This window comes from Melozone crissalis, unplaced genomic scaffold, assembly GCF_028551555.1.
Source record: "Melozone crissalis strain CALT ecotype California unplaced genomic scaffold, PUWL_Pcris_2 ptg000005l_1, whole genome shotgun sequence".
Lineage (NCBI taxonomy): Eukaryota > Metazoa > Chordata > Aves > Passeriformes > Passerellidae > Melozone > Melozone crissalis.
Genome location: NW_026535783.1, coordinates 39,994,441 through 40,011,701, shown reverse-complemented (window position 1 = coordinate 40,011,701; position 17,261 = coordinate 39,994,441). Strand labels below are relative to the sequence as shown.

Genomic DNA, 17,261 nt, shown 5'->3' with positions numbered 1-17,261 from the left:
CCTTTGCATTTTACAACTTTGCTGCTGCTAAAGGGTATCTACCATGAATACAGCTGTTACTGAAAAGGCTGTATTTCTGTTAGAAGAAATCTATGGAGGAGTGGGGGAAAATGTTGGAAAATCCTTTTAACTTCAGCACAATAGTATATTATCCTTATATTCCTGGTTAATGCCTAGTTTTGTACCCTACATTTCTTAGTACAAATGCCAGAAGTTAGTGTGGCCCTGTCTTAACTACCTGTAAGTGTGATTAGTAAGTTCTGCTAATACTTCCTTCTTTATTTGTGTTAGTGATTAATATTTACTAGTTGATATATTAGCTTTGAGAACAAGGGTTGTGTGTCAGACCAAAGAATGATGAGAGAAATACGTAATGACTTGATGACATATTTGACGTGCTCTCAAGGAGAGAAGATTCACCAGAAGATCAGGAACCATGTCCAAACAAGTCCATGGAAATAGTTAACGTATAGATGTATTCAAATATGGAACGTATATGTATTTGTTTCAGAAATATAACCCAGTCTGTTAGGTTACTGAGCATGAATGCTTTGAGGAGGATTCCCTATGCCTCCAGGAATAAGCTGACATTAAAGTAATATCAGCTTTCTAACCTAACAAATTGGATTGAGAGTTTACTTCCCTGTTTTCAGTGACACAACTGTAGAGTGTTTTGTTCTGAGAAGCAAAGCACTTCTTAAACAAAAAATGTAGAGTCAGGTTAACTTAAACCTGTGGTATTAAGTACTATTAAGAGTTAAGACAGTTTTTAAAAATAATATAGATGATAGTTAAAATTCTGGGATTATCCTCTTATTGCTAGAAATGTAAGTTTTAACATACTTGAGAATGACAATGCCTATTTTCGTGGGCAAGTAGCACTGCAGTTACCATCAAGAATAGGAGTCAGATAAAATGGGGACTTCTGAGCAGGGAATTATTAACCCATTGAAACATCTATAATGAAGGAATTCCTATAAAAGATTTTGAAAAAATCTATCACAGTGTATTATTTATATTTATTGCATTGTGACCATAATAAATGGTTTGGATGTTACGATTGTTCTTTCATGGTATCTTATTTGTTTGACACTTTGATTTGTTTCACTTGTTCTCAGGTGCCCTGCAAACTCCTATGCCCCATAACCAGCTCTTACAGTTCATTGTATACAACCTGGAAGATCATGGAGCTCATGAAAGAGAAGTCTGCAGTTACTAAGTGGCTATCTTCAGTGAAGTCACTACTACCTTTTAGCACTCAAATACCTGCCCATGTTTTTCTTTTGTTGGCTTATCTATTGATCCAAGAAAATGGAGACAGTCTTCACAGTGTACTCCAGGCTACAACAGAAATAGCCAAGGCTGATTGTTCTCAGGTAAAGATTTCTTTTTAGTGGTTTGGGATTTTTTTCAGGAGCTGGGTTGGATTTTGCAGACTGAGAGGAGCAAGTCTGCCACAGCTTCATGATGCTAGGCCCAGCAAGTGGCAAGGCTGCATCCCCAGTAGGTACAGTGTGGATCTCTCCAGCAACAGTGCATAGATGGCCGGTGTGTTGAGAACATGCCTTCTGGATCCCAGTCTCACCAGCTGTTGGCATCTCAACACTGCAGTTGCTGATGGAGACTGCCCCTCATCCTGCAGAGATGTGCGCACACCTATACTCTCAGCTTGCTCTCCTTTGTGTGTCACTTAGAGCACAATATGTATTATGTCTCTGTTTTGGAGTATTTTGTGGTTGTTTAGACTTAGGAAGAAGACTGGCTTATTTGTTGATATTATCCAGGAAGCATGAAAATACAACATGAGGAAGCTGAAAAGGGGCTACCAATAATTTCTAACTTCTGATCACCTTATGAATTATTCTCTATGTTTTTTATGGTTACTGGAAGACTGCCAAGTTCCTTGTGACACCTTTATTCTTGCTTTTTAGAAATATGTGCATAGTCTTTGTCTGCTTCAGTACTGAATTCAAGCTAGAATTATACACGATGCTTAAATTTACCTCCATAATCTGGAAAGATGAAGGGGGTTATATGGAAACAGCAACGTAATGCAGAGGGCATTGTACAGCAACAACCATAACTTATCTGTAAAATAGGCAAGAGAGAAGTGTTGATTCAGCTTTAATTTATGTCATAAAGACAGGCTTTATTTTCTTTGGGGTTTTAAAAATTCAAAGGGTTTGCATGTTCTACAGCACAAAAACTTTAAAAAGTTACAATTTTGACTGTATTATTTAAGTACATGTTGGAAATCTGGTAGCATAAAAATGTTATATCCAGGAAAAACAAAATCCTTTAAGAAGCAGACAGGTTAGAAGTAGAATGATTTTGCCAGAAAATAACACTTTTTACCTCCTACAAGCTATTTAGACCTCTTGTTGAGAGGAGGGGTGAAGAGCTAATCAATGAAAGGGAAAGAATGTAAAATTTAGAGGTAATGAAAAGTGTGATCTGACTATGACAATGTGATCCTAAGCCAGGACTCAGAAATGAGTCTTCCAAATACATTTCCTTATGTAACTGAGACAGTTTTTTGAGGGAAGACACTGAACACTAAGCTCAAGTAAACTTAATAGATGCTTTGTTGGCCTACTTTATTTTTTTCAAAGTAGTTATTAAAACTTCAGTTTCTCACTTAGAAAGCACCTAACTGTGCTCAAAGGTCAGGAGTAAGCAAAATGAATTGAACTTCTATGTAAAAGCAAAGCTGAACCTATGTAGAACCACCTGGGTATCTCTTCTTTAACAACTTAGTTTTTTCTTGAAAATGTTTCTGTAAGTCAGGTTTCAAAATTATTAGAAGTGGTACACCTCAACTCAACTACGAATAGTTTGACATGTCCACTAAATAGTTTTGACCAGGGATCCAGGTCCCAGTCCTTGTAAATTAATTATTCTCTAGGAAAAAGGTAGGTATGACGTACATCTACCCTGTTGTGGGAGCCTTTCTTTGTCTTCTGATCCAAGCTGCTGCCAGTAAGGCAGGTTTCTTCTTGTGCCTAGCTAGCTGTATATAAATTATCTCCAGATGCTCTGGCAGTGGATTTCGGTTTTTGTGGACTATATCTAACCTGTTTTGTTGCATTGGGTCTTTGAGTGGGATGATGAATCAGTGGCATATTATAGGAAAGTGAGGAATAATGCTTTGTTTATTAACTATTTTATATAGTTGCTCAAAATGCAGTTTAACAGTCATACAAGAAAATAAGTAACTTGCAGAAAAAATACCACTGAAGTAATATGGGACCTGCGCAGAATGGCCTGAAGCCTTGACTGTAGGGAATGACTGTTGTGAATTTCATTGGATTGATCTAAAATAGTTAATTGACTTTAAATGAACAGGTTTAGAGACAAAGCAAAGAGCTAGTCAGCAGAATTACAGAAGCTTTAAACAGATACAGGGAGAGTGATTTAACTTTAAGCTATTAATGTTTAGCATTATGTCAGTAGGGTTTTCTGCGTTGTTTATTCTTATTTTAAGCCAGAGATTTTGTTCACCAATACAGTAAGTAAGATTAATGGACAAATTCTGTTGAGCTAACTATTGTGGTCAGAGTACCTTAGAATTAAGAAACATTCCTTAGAATTAAGGACCTTCATGAAAAAGTCCTCCCTGGAAGGACTTGTGTAAGGACTAGGAAGTATGGCTTGTGTCCAAAGGCAATGAGAAGATGAAGTTCAGACTTCATAATATGTTTTGTTTCCTTAGCAATCAGCAGAAGTCCTTGTGAATTAGAAACTATTGCAAAAATGCAGAACTCAATCTGATTTGTTGATACTTTCTTACTGGCTCACATTTTGTCAGCTGATAAGGCATGTAGATGGAGAGCTTTTAGTTTTTTAAATTACTGTGGGCTTGAAAATACTTTTCTGCAAAAAATGTAAGCTACTTGGGTATCTTTGTAGTAGTATCGCATAAAGCAATCAGTATAACTGGTAATATAGCAGATGTTCTGCTGAATAGCATTTGAAAATTTGGTATGGGAAAAATAGTGTGCTTCTTTGGGATGATGTTTCTGTTCCTAGTCCTCAGTTAAGTGCAGTCAAGGACACCATTATCTCCAGTTAGCAACATTTAATGCATTTCTAGCTTTTAAATGATGTATTTTACTCCAAAAGATTTTAATGCTTTGAAACTTGAACTTACTGTCTGGCTCATTTGAACTTGGCATCACCTGGCATCTGTCTTGGCTCTGACAAGTTATTTTAGTTCTGAGTCTGCTTAATGGCTCCATAGAGATTATTACAGTGTAGCACTGCACCGGAAGATTATCACATTGTTTCTTGTAGGTTCATTGCTCTCTCTAAAGCAGAAGAATTACTGTAGACATGTCTAATCTTTCTCTTGCAATAACAGTACAGCGAGAGAGAGCGCTGAAGTTCCTGCATGGAGCATATAACTGATTACTTTAATAAACTCAGTCAGCAGTGTGATGGCAACTAACACTAACATACTGATGGCAAAATTATACTTCAGAAATTGCTATATTTTGTTCTGTGTTTTATTCAGTTCCACAGAAATAAATGATACTTTATAAAATATGGTGGAAGTAAGTGGTTGGAATGTAAGTTAAGAAAGTGAAAAACTCATCATAACAAACTTGTTAGACATTTTGAGTCTTCAGTTCCTTCCTTAGGGTACTTTCTGAAGGATGCTGTGGGAGGTGGTGTGCAGCATAGTAGTTAGAAGGTTCTGAAGAAGTCAGAGGACAGGAATGGAAAAAAGAAAACAAAAAGTGCTTGTTAAGCCCAATCTTATTTTTAGACAGTCACATCTATATTAACTTGAATCTGTTCCTTTGGTGTTAGGGGCACTTAAACACTCAGTTTAAAGCCAGATATTTGTAACAGGTATATTCTGAACACTTTGAATCATGTCCAAATCAAAGTAAACATGGGCTAAATGTTTACTAGCTACTACTTCAGCACTTAATGTTGCAGAAGTTAAACAAATAAAGGATAAAATTAAGAAGCGTCTACTTTGGAGCTACTGAATCACCTGTACTCCAGCAGAGTATGTAAAAATGCTGAGATGCCATGGTGAAAGTCATAGCATAAAAAGAATTGTGTGATGGGGATTTTTGTTGTTGGTTTTTTGGTTTTTTTAGTGATCTAGACAGTCACAGAATTCTGCTGCTGTTGTTCACAAAGGGACACAATTGTTGTAGCTGTGGATATTGAATTGAAAAGCCACAGTTGATTCCCTTGCAAAATCCAGTTGAAGAATTGTGTTTCAAAACAAAATGGAGTCAGAAAGAGTGATTGCTTTCATGTTTATTCCAATTCTTCAGAGTTCACAACAGTAGCTCCCTTTTTCACACCGAATTGTTGTTTTTATAAGGAGTCTATTATTTAAACTGATGGAGCAGTTAAAAAACATCACTAGGCTTAATTATTATATCATAATTGCTCTTGCAGACATTGTTCTGGTTATGCTTTATTTTTGTTTCAGTTTTTTTTTTTCCATTATCCTCTCCATGAAGGGAGGCTACAGAATGTTTCCCTACATGTATCTCTTCTTTCCTCACTGAGTAAAAGCCTTTTTATGATGCAAGGTAATGGTTTTAACTTTTTAACTGAAACATTTTGGAGTAGTAGTTCTGGACTTTCACTATAGAAGAAAGCCCAGAAGAATTTTCTAAAGACTGAGGAATGAAGAGTAGTATGTGGGTTGTTAGGCTTTCTGAAGTAAAATTCTCTGCACATGCTGCAGAGACACATGGAGGACTTAATTGGTCTTTCTAATTGGATGAATTGTCTTGTGCAGAAATTGTTATTTCACTCTGTGAAACCCTTGCTGTGCTGCAAGGAGAAGAAATTAAATAATCTGACTGAGATCACTGGTGGATATAGCACAAGAGTTATTACTGTTATTTGAGGATTATGAGTCTATAGAGGACATACATTCTTCATGGTCTTTCAACTGCTCAAATGAACTATTTTAGTGGTAAATGGCACCTTCTGAGAAGTTCATCTGAAGATGCATTATTTTCTGTTCTTTGGGGTTTGGGAGTGCATTAATACCCAAAAATGTAAAATACATTTTTATTCATGTAGAAAACATGTTGAAGGATATATTAAACAAAATTTGTCTTGTTCAGGTGGTGCCTGATGCTTTTTTTGTTAGATTCATTATGCAAACTTTAAAAGTAGCAGTAGGGAAAGAATCATGTCATAGTCTGAGCTTGTGGACAGACTCTTCATGATTGTAACTTATTGATTAGGATCCTGCTAGAGTACATGAAACTTTTGAAAACTAGCTTATGTTTTCTAAAAAGTGCTTCTCATTTGTGAGATAAATTTATTTTATAGTTTTATAAAAAGAAATTTAGCTACATTTATGCATTTATCTGAAAAACTTGTTTCTTCATTTGCCTGAATTGCCCTGTAGTTTTGTCTTGTTCATTGAAGCAAGAAATGCCAAAATACTGTATGCTTTCAGAAATCTTCTCATTTCACTGTTTTGCCTACTGGACAACTAGGTTGATGGTTATCTGACCAAATTCAGCGCAGAGATGGAACCTGCTATTCTCCCTTAGCTTGTGCTTTTTGAAAAAGAGCAGTTGTCCCGTAGCTCAGGAAAGAGAAGTCATGCCACCAAACGGCAGAGAATGCTTCTAAGGTGTATTTATTGTATAATATCCTTTTGTCATACATGTTTAGTTTTATTTTAAAAGGGAAAATTGTTCAGAAATATCAGCATCATTTTTGTGATGCAAATCAGTTTTAAAACCAAAAAATGTGATGTCAAAACCCATCTTGAGATTCCTAATGGCAGTCTTGACCTAACTTTTGCATCCTCTGGTACCAGTGTTGACAGGCAGCATGGCTCCCGTTCTGAAGCTGGTTCCTGCCTACAGGGAGCTAGTGAATTGTCTCATGAACTTTGTGGAGCTTGATGCCTTTGATGAAGATGTAGCATAAATTTAATATTGAAATTAATCTCTGCATTGTTTTGTCCATTATATGAGGGAGATGGAGAGAGGAGCAGCTTTGCTGTACCAGAACATTTTGGTGTTTTTCCTAATCTTACTATTGAAATATACGGGACAAAACAAACAGACTGTAAAGGATAATACTTCTCAAGAAATTTCTGACTGTCTTTACAGTAGCACATGCATAAACATTTCTGGAGAATTTTGTAAATCGAAATTAGGGTCTGTTTACTAGATGGTAGTGTAAAAGCAATTGTAGAACTTTGATTTAATATATGTTTACTGTACAGTAAACTTCATAACAAGGTAATTATGTAGACACAGACATGAAATGAGATTCCCCACCCAGCTGCTTAAGACTGGGCTTAAGCAAAATGACTTTAGAGGGTTTGAATGCTATTATAACTAAGGACTATGAATGTCATTTTTTTAGTATCATTTGGTTTCACTGCTGATGTGTAGTCCAGTGTAGCTACAACTGAGAAAAATTAATGAAGTAGTCTATTGACTAGAGAACTAGCTTAAGATGAAACTGAGTTCATCAAGAACCTGCCTCTGGCAAGAAGGGGTAATATGGCAAGAGACAGGAAGTAAGCAACTTAGGTAAGGATGTTGATCATTATAATGTCATCTCTACTGCTGTCTTATACAGCCTATTTGCCCAGCACAGCATTTATCAGGGATGGATATGATTTAAAGAATTGACAAAATCCTCTTATCCTCTGAGTTGAGACCTTTCCAGTTAGTCCACTGCATATGACACTTTTTGGATAATTTTATTAGAAGACATTTATTCATTCCCTATTAAACATGTTAACAGTTGTATGAAAAGCTTATGTATCAGTGAATCAATGGAGGAGCATGTGTGACCTCCCTGAGAATTTTGAAACTTAACATGGTGATGCAGGGTTAATGTTTACCTCTACCCCAAAGATAGCCAATGCCCACTGCTTACTTATCACCCTGAAGTTTACCTTGTATCATTCAATGATTTAGGTAACAGTAAATCAGGTGATATGTTTTTTTATTGACACTCAAGGTACAACAGATGTCCAGAAATAAAATCTGCTTTCCTCCATCAGGTCTCCTATATTCAAGGAAACTTTTTGTCTACCTGTATTGTTTGGTTTCTGTACAACCTTCCCATTACCTAAGGCTTGGTTTAACCAAAACAGGTTCTTGCTGGAAGAATGTTGAGCCTTTGGCACTCAAGTCTTATTTTGAGTTCTCTTTAATCAGGAACTATTTAGTTTTCTTCATGTATACTTACAGACGTAATTTTCTCTCAGGCAGTGCTGTTGTCTCTTTAGCATGAATAAAGCAGGGAAATACAACAGCAGAAACTAGCTTAAACATCATTACAGTTAGGGAGTGCAAAGAAAAGGTTGGGCAGCAAATTAAATATCATCTTTTGAGTGCAGGTTTCACTTTTCTGTGTTTCAATGTTAATGCAGACATTAACATTTAATCTTATTGCTGAATTTTACCTGGGACTAGACCAATTCTGCCATATGCTGGAGAAGTGGTATAGCTTACTTCCCTCATGACCTTTCCTGTTTTAAAGAATATAATGCCATCAGTGTTTTCAACACTATTCTGTTGTCAAATCATTGCTGACAAGGTACTGTGAAGGAATTTAGTTTTAGCCTAGCCAAAATCAGGACACAACAGAAGCTGTAAAACTACTCAACTTTTCTTAAATCCAAAAATTTGAAAGAAAAGGAAAGGAGGTTGCGACTGGGAAGATGCATTCAGTTTGGGTGTGAAAATCTGTTCGAATGAATACCACCCTAAATTCTCAGCCTCATTTAATTGATTGTGCTTTGAAATAGTTTTTTTAAATCCAGTCCTTTTTCTAGGCAGGTCATAGGGTGATGATTGATTCTATAGAAGGTAGACAACAATTTTGAGAAATAGAAAAAGAGGAAGACTAGTCAATTCCACAAAAATCTGGATTTTTTTGTTTGTTTGTTCTGTTTATGAAGGGATTTATTCTATTTAAGAATGTCAAATCCTATTTGGAAAATGGAAAAAACTAATGCATTATAGTTGATTCATTAGGTGGTAAATGCAGATTCCAGAACATAATTTAAGTCTGTGGAAGCACCAGTTCACCATTGCTGAACTGTAAAGATAATGATGACTTGTAGAACAAACGGTTTTTTTTTTGGTCTCTGACTTGGAACCAGAATAGAGCCACGTATGCAAAATCTCAGAGCACTTGAATTATTAATTATTATTCTACCTGTGGACTGAGAGAGATCTTTTTACAGTGAAAAATGTTATCATCTGCTCATGTAAAAATGCATGTTGAAACAAATGTTGTAGCAGAATTTTCCATTGCTTTTTAACCAGTATCTGTATAAACCACTCATATGTATATATATATATATAATATGTAAATAGCATATATATTTGTGTGTTTCTGTATGTTTGTGTTTTAAGTAGTCATAAAAAATGGCATCATGAGTAGATGTAATTTAAGATTAAATTTAATCACACAGTGATAAGAAGATGCATAAGAAAACAACTGTAGCACCTGCTTGTGTGAAAATACAGAAAATCTGATTTAAAAGGAAATGGAGTCTCCTTTATTGTAACTTCTGCAGCAGCTCTCTGGAAGTTTTGTACCATATAGTAAGAATACAATAAATTATATTGTATTATGTAACGGGTTTCTCATATATGCAGGCAGAAAAAAATGCATAAAAGTTACGATTTTCTAATATGTTGGGACAAGTTCATTGTCTTTTCTAAGGTGTCATGTTGGCAAATTTGGCAAATTTCAATTTATTTCCTGAATTTGTTCTATTTTAGGTCCCAAATCTGATCCCTGTTCTGATATTTAAATTGGGAAGACCTTTGGAGCCTGCACTTTACAGGGAGATATTGTATACTTTACCTACACTTGGTGTACATAAGGTCAGAATGAAAGATTTTTAGTAAAATGAAAACTGCATCAATAAAATGTCATTAATTTATAAAAACTATTTAGACTGAGCAGTGTATATCTTGCTTAACTGATTTTTAAGCTTTTGTATGACTTTGTAGTATTTTGGATGGGATATGATAATTGTTTTAAAGTTAAACGTACATTACACTTTACTGTCTACACCATATGATCATTATATATGTCATGAGAGGATGCTCTTGGACTTGTTATTTGCTAAAGGTTTTTGGAAAATGGCTTTCAGTTTATTTCTGATATTGCATTTAGATGTTTTTTCCTGATTGTACTTGATTGTAAAATAATGATTTGTACATTACTCTTTGTCCTTGACATATAAAATAACAAAAACACTTGGTTAAAAATTTCTTTCAGGTTTGTGTAGCTCAGATTCTACGTGCCATACACATGCTGGGGAGCACAGCTAAGCTCAGAGCAATTGCCTCACGGCTGATGACATCATTATGGGAAAGACAGGTTAGAAACTTCTTGTAGTGTCACTATAATAAGTTCAGTTGAAGAACTTTATTACTATTAACCAAGGAAGAAAATAATTGTGGAACATTGTTTCTACTAGTATGTCGCTATCAGCACTATGAAGTAAATGGTGTTAATGGTGTCTACAGTGATCTTCTAGTAGAATATTTAAATAGTATGTCTTTCATGGAACTTTATTTTTCATTTCATGACATCTCAAACTGCGATTAGAAAAAAAAATTGTTTGAAGGATGACTTTCTGCTTTTCATGCAGTAAGAATAAGGTCTTTGTGTTGTGGTTTAACCCTAGCCAGCAACCAAGTACCACACAGCCACTCACTCACACACCCACCCACCAGTAAGACTGGGGAGGAATATCAGAAGATGAAAGAAAGAAAACTGTTGGTTGAGATAGACAGATTAATAGGGAAAACAGAAGCTGTGCAAACAAGCAAAACGGAACAAGGAATTCACTGCTTTGCATGGGCAGACAGGTGTTCAGCCGTCTCCAGGAGAGAGATCATGTGTAATGGTGGCTTGGGAAGACAAATGTCATCAATTCAAATATCTCCCACTTCCTCCTTGTTCTCTCCACTTTATATCCTGAGCATGATGTCATATGGTCTGGAATATCCCTCTGATCAGTTTGGGTCACCCATCCTGTCTGTGTCTCCTCCCAGCCTCGCTAGCATCCAACTTCCTTCTCAGCATGAAAAGCAGAAAATGTCTTGGCTGTGTGTAAGCCCTGCTCAACAATAGCGAAAACATCTCTATATTATCACCACTGTGTTCAACACAAATCCAAAACACAGCCCTATACCAGCCATTGCAAAGAGAATTAACTCTATCTCAGACAAAATCAGCACAATATTTTGCTTCTGGTTTTTTTAAAGATGCAATAGAGACCTGGTCTACAAAAGCCAGTTCAATCTCAATGAAGCATTAGAGACAAATAGTGGAAAAAAGCAAAATATGGTATGCAGTAATAAAAATCAAAGTGGTATGCAGAAATCCTTTAGAAGTGCTACCAATTGAAAATCCGGTCATGCTTTTAAAGGTGTGATAATCATTTGAAATGAAATCTTTTCTAGGATCGAATTTATCCAGAACTGCAGAAGTTCTTGGCAATGTCTGATATGTCCTCTGTGTCTGTTGACAAAGATGCTCAATGGGAAAAGCTGATTGCTAAAGCTGCTTGTGTAAGAGATATATGTAGGCTAAGGTAAGTGCAAGTGTTACCTATCTTATATCTTTTTAAGGGAAAGAGTTGTTTTTCAGAAAAGCTACGTCATTATTTTTTCTTATTCTGCTACCTTAATTGTGAGTAATATTTCTCAAGTTGAGGTACTGACTCAGGCATTGCTAATCTGAGCAGCTACTAAGTTTGGGGTTTTCTATTATGACTAATAGAGTGCACACAAAATACTGTTAAAATTAAATGATCTTTATCTGGAACAGAAGATGCATCTTATACTCGTCCTAGGTAGACACTTTAGGCATAACACTTCCAGATTAGAAAAAGGGATAAATGACAAGCAGAAGAAAGAAATAATTGTCTCTTTTGATCTACTCAAAGAAAGATAGAATTTTTTTTCTGAAAACCATATTTTGTCACATGTACATTTTTGGTCTTTATTCAGGTATAGTAGCACAGAACACTGTTGTGCAGGTCTAACTGGATACTACATTGAACATTTCCAGCTCTAACAATCCATGAATATCAGTACTTGATAATAATTTAGAGTTCCTGTAAAGAGTATTTTTAAATGCGTTAGTATTTACTGCCTGGTTTTATATGCACCATATCATCTTTTTTGTTTGTCACCTGTCTTGAGTTCCAGTTTTTGCTTTGTTGAAGGTCAGCTACTAACAGCTGAGCAGATTCAAATAACTTTTAAGTATCAACTAAAAACAAGTTCCTAAAGAAAATACCTTTTCCTTTACCTCTTTAACCTTCTTCCATTTTTCCAGACAGTGTTTTTCAATAAGTTTTTTTAAAGTGAAAAGAGAGAAATCTCAATGTACCCATAGAATTCTTTTTGCCAGTTAAGTGGTATAGCTGGAGTTCAGGTGTATGCACTTTCTTTATGCATTTAGAAATTATTTTGAAGAAAGTGTGAACAAATAGACAAGTCACAATTTACCATGGATATAAATCACCTACCAGATACCATTTACCATAATCTCTTACAGAGGTAGTATGAGGAACTGTTGAACACCTTGCCACCCACAACACAATAAAACTGAATAGATAGTTAAAAGACTGGAAAGCTAAAGCAGCCCATACAGTCACTGAGGGAAAGACAATTGGCATTGCAGCAGGAAAAAAAAAAAAAAAAAAAGAAAAGGGAAAACATAGCTATCTGATGTAAAAAGGACAGAAAACATTTGGTGCCAGAATCTCCACCAATACACAGTAGGGACTACTTGCAGGAGACTGCACCAAAGAATCATAAAATAGTGCATTTGGACTTTCATTCTCTGTCCCTTCTTGAATGACATAATCTTTTACTGAACACAACATACTTAGACAAAACCTTCTACAACTTAACCCCTCAGTGATCTTTTATTTGGAACTTGATGGCTGCTGATTTAATTCCCCATGTCACTCAGCCTTTAGAGCACTCTGTCATATCCTCCTTGTATGGTTTTTTGTGTGTGTGTGTGAACTCCCAGTTCTAGGCAGTTTTAGTTGTCGCTTAAATAAAACCAGCAATTAATAAATTTTTGTGCATAAATTATAACTTGTATGTATGTTTGAATATTGCCTTCTATTTTCTTTTTTTTTTCCTTTAGACCATACCAGCATGGAGCAGACATGTTGGCTGCAATTTCCCAGGTATTAAATGAATGCACAAAACCTGATCAAGCTTCACCCGCTGCTATAGTATTACAGGGTCTACGGGCGCTTTGTGAGGCTGAGGTAAGATTAAATTGGCTTGTCCATGTGTTTTGAGTTTTCCTTATGGTCCATGAACTTTTTTCCCGGTTGATTCTTTTTTAAGAGTGCATTGAGTTGCTGCAGAATTTCTTTTTCTTCTGACAAATTTAAGTCCTCTCTTCCAACATAAGTTAATAGTTCCTGGGAAATTGTACCCTGACTTCCTACCACAGCAGATCAGCCCTTCAGTGCATGAGCTGAAATTTTAAATCAGCTTTGCAGATCATTCCGTGCATCTTTCCTTGACATTTGAAAAAGAAGTCTGTTTGGTACATAATTTTGATTGGCTGAAAGGCACTTAAATAATGTAATTTTTGTATCTTCTTACTGCCCTGCCCTGCTGTGTCTTGTTCACAGAGTGTAGCAGATAGGCAGTGAAATCACTAGCAGCTAGGAGGTTTCCCATAATGTGTTCATTGCTTACTGATGAAGTGGGCAAATAAGCTTTGGGACAAGCTGCCCAGAGAGATTGTGCTGTGTCCTTCCCTGGAGATTTTCCCATTCCTTTTGGACACAACCCTAAGCAACTGGATCTGATCTCATTGTAACCCTACTTTGAGCAGTAGGCTGAGCTGGAAATATCCTGAGGTCCCTTTGAACCGAAATAGAGATGCTACGATATCTCTAAGCTAGGAGACAAGGCTCTTTGTTTCCACATCCCAGACGGTGATGTCCTGGTATTGTGAAGCAGGCAAGACATGCTGTGAATCTGCTACTGACAAACTGTACTATACAGGCTGTCAGAGTAGTGAACTAATTATATCCTGCAGGAATATTTGATTACCCATTCTCTGCCAAACAATTTTATGTTTATCCACTACTACACTTTCACTGCAGTGTTTACTGCAGTAATGCCAGCCATTGCCACATTATTTGAAATCACTGAGCAGTTTAAGAACAATATAGCAAATCATCCATAGATATTTGTATTCAGTATAATTAAAAATCGTCATACAATGGCTGCTAAGAAACAATTTATTTAGGGTAATTTTTTGTTTGCCTTTGGTGTGAAGTTTGGCTCTTCTTAAGGTCACATAGATTCTTTGAATGCTGGCCTTGGTATTGAATTTGTTTTCCCAGGCTGGATTATATTTAGACTTTGTCTTGCAAAGAAGTAGGGTTAGATATATGATAAATTTCGCATCCTACTATAATAGCCTCATTTGAGAACAGATGTATATTGTACCACTGTTGAGGACTGGAAGGCTAAGGCCGCTCAAGATGGAAGAAAGAAAGGAAGGAGGGATGGATAGACTTTGTGGATGTTACCAGTTTTTTCTGTCCAAATTCTATTCGCCTTATTTCCCCAACTACAGTGTAATGTTCTGGGAGACCTAATCTACCACCTAGCTATTCTGAAACTTTAACAGGGAACCCTCTTGTGGTTTGGCAAGCTGGGTAACCATTTGGGTTAAGTAATTTAATCTGTCTCTTATTTATTGTTTAGACTGTAGTGTGCAGTGCAGAAAGGATGTAATCGTAGACATTGGTGTTTTGGTGTTTTCTGTCTCTGCCACTGACTTTAGGGAAAGATATAGTCTCTGAGCTTTTCCACTTGCAGCTGCTTAGATGTAGGATTTTAGAGAGCACCAAACTTTCACTCAGCTTCTGAACCAGAATAATAAATTATGTTTTCATACGCATAGTGTTGACTTGGTTGATGATGGAACCCTATACACCATGTGGCTTTGCCAGGGTTGAGTTCTGAGAGTCTCAGAAAGGTTCCTTTGTTAAAGTAATGTGGTAACAAAATGTGCTATGACATTGATTTCTTTTTTGGTTGACTCTTGTGTAAGAATAGTTATCCATTCTGCTGACTGCAGTAATTATTTTGTGTAAAGATAGTGACCATTCAGAGTGGATCCTACATGAATAGTGTTCAGAGTATAACAGCTTTTGCAGGACTTGCAAGAAGGGCTAGCTGCTTTCTACCCCCTCTTTTTTTTTGGCGGGTGTAATATAAGGCCATTAATGAATAATGCACGATGACTTGCACATCAAAAATGGAAAAAGATCACACAGTTCTTGCCAGATCATATTTCCTCTTTTTCAGCATGTAATTTTTTTCTCCCCAGTGATTTCATCAGAAGCTAGTATATTTCATTTGAAGCTATCCTGGCATCTAATCAATTTCATGTATCAAGTACAGTATGCAAGCCAAGAAACCTTCAAGAATAAAATTTCTAACATAGTGTTTAAATCCCCTTTCTACTGAAGTGTTGTTGCTCTCTATTTTTCTCCTAAGATTTCTCACCCTTTTAGGGCAGTAGGATACTTGAAGCAGATGTTCTTTGTCTCTCCTCAGCATCTGTAAAATTTAGCTTTTAGTTTTTTCCCATCTAGCATTCAGTGTTTTGTGGAATGGCATGCTTGTTATTTTAAAATCAATTTTTTGAAAATACGAGAAAACATAAACGTAAATCAAAATGTATCGTATGAAAAGCATGTATTGTATGAATGTGTGATTGTTGATATCTCCAGACGACAATGATATGTTAATTTGAACAAACCAGAATGAAAAAAACCTCACTCAACAAAAAATGAAAAAAGACTTAAGAACTTGTACCAAAGTATGACACTAGCATGTCTAGATCTCTAAACACACATTTTCTGCATAGCACATATGCTTTTTTTTGAGACAGTAATTGGCATACCAATGTTGCCAATTCTCTTATCTTGCTAGTTTTTTAGAGTATTTTGCATTTTTAGAGGACAGCTTTGTGGAGCTGAACAGTGTCTATGGAATCACAGGACTTTTCCTTGGGGATTCATGACTAGCAGATAAATTTCATCACAAGATATTTATCACAGTTGCCCATTCCTCCAGGAAAGACACCATGTCAAGGTTATTACTGCTTTTATAACCTTTCTTTATTTACTGTGGGTTTTTATGGGGGTAAAGTACCAGTTTCCCACTGTTCCCATCCCCCTGTTCCATCAGTTTACAGTACATCATTTGATAGGAGTTTTCTGTAGGACAGCTGTTAAGTTGCCAGTCTAGAAAATACCATCTGAGAAGTAATTGTACAGTCTTAGGCTAAATCTGAAACTTCTATTAGGATGCTGACTATTTTTAAGGCCTTTTTTCACCTCTTAGATGAAGTTGGAGAATATGTGTGTTATGATGGGAAAGAATAAAATTAAACATGCTTAGCTAGCTAATGATTTGTTAGTCTTCCTAAATTACAGTATCAAATTCCACAAGTGCACAACTTCTTTTCTCTACATATCAATACGTGTTGTTTCCAGACAACTAACTCATTACAAATTTAACATTTCTAGATAGTTGAGGAGGAACTTCCAGTGTTAATAGACATGTCTGTCTTTCTGAACACTGGAAGACCTTTTTTCTAATTCTTACAAACAGTCTGTTTTGAAAGAATGGAAAGAGAGGTATCATTTTCCCTTGGAATGTTACCAGATGAGGTCTTTCTAGCCATCAGTGGTTGTTGCCATAGAAACACTTTCATGGGTTTGCTGTTCCTGAAATGAGTTCAGCTCAAAATGCATCTTTGGTTTTTTAAACTGCACCCTGAAAAGTGTTTTGTACTTGCTGTAGTGATTGCTTAATTTGGCAATTACCTGCATTCAGAGATACAAAATAGTCTGTTTTGAGCAGAATAATACTAAAACTACCTTTCTCAATGCCTGTGTCGAATATCTTCATAAACATACCTTTATTTGATTTCATTATGTAGATCAATTTGTGTTTCTCAATGTCTTTGTCTTCTGTTGCTTTGTTGTAATTTTTTATTTGCTCAGACTTTTAAGTCTTGATTTGCAATTTTTCACTTTAGAAGGCTGAAAATTATACTTTGCTTTGTCATTGCTATTTTAAAATTTTTGTCTAGGCTTTGGTTCTAAGCATACATGGTTTGGGGTTTTTCTTTGTGTTGTGGTTTTGTGGGATGGGTGGGGTAGAGTGAACAGAACTATAGTTTCTTGGGGTTTTTGGTTC

The 17,261-nt window shown here is 36.0% G+C and overlaps 1 protein-coding gene across 1 annotated transcript in view; it reads left to right on the top strand.

Annotated features, from left to right (window-relative positions):
* FOCAD (focadhesin) overlaps positions 1 to 17,261 on the top strand; it is a 90,342-nt gene that overhangs the window by 28,525 nt on the left and 44,556 nt on the right. The window contains exons 12-16 of the mRNA XM_054286399.1: positions 1,119 to 1,376; positions 9,756 to 9,860; positions 10,261 to 10,362; positions 11,454 to 11,584; positions 13,159 to 13,285. Coding sequence (XP_054142374.1) covers positions 1,119 to 1,376; positions 9,756 to 9,860; positions 10,261 to 10,362; positions 11,454 to 11,584; positions 13,159 to 13,285 — 723 coding nt within the window. The remainder of the gene's footprint in view (positions 1 to 1,118; positions 1,377 to 9,755; positions 9,861 to 10,260; positions 10,363 to 11,453; positions 11,585 to 13,158; positions 13,286 to 17,261) is intronic.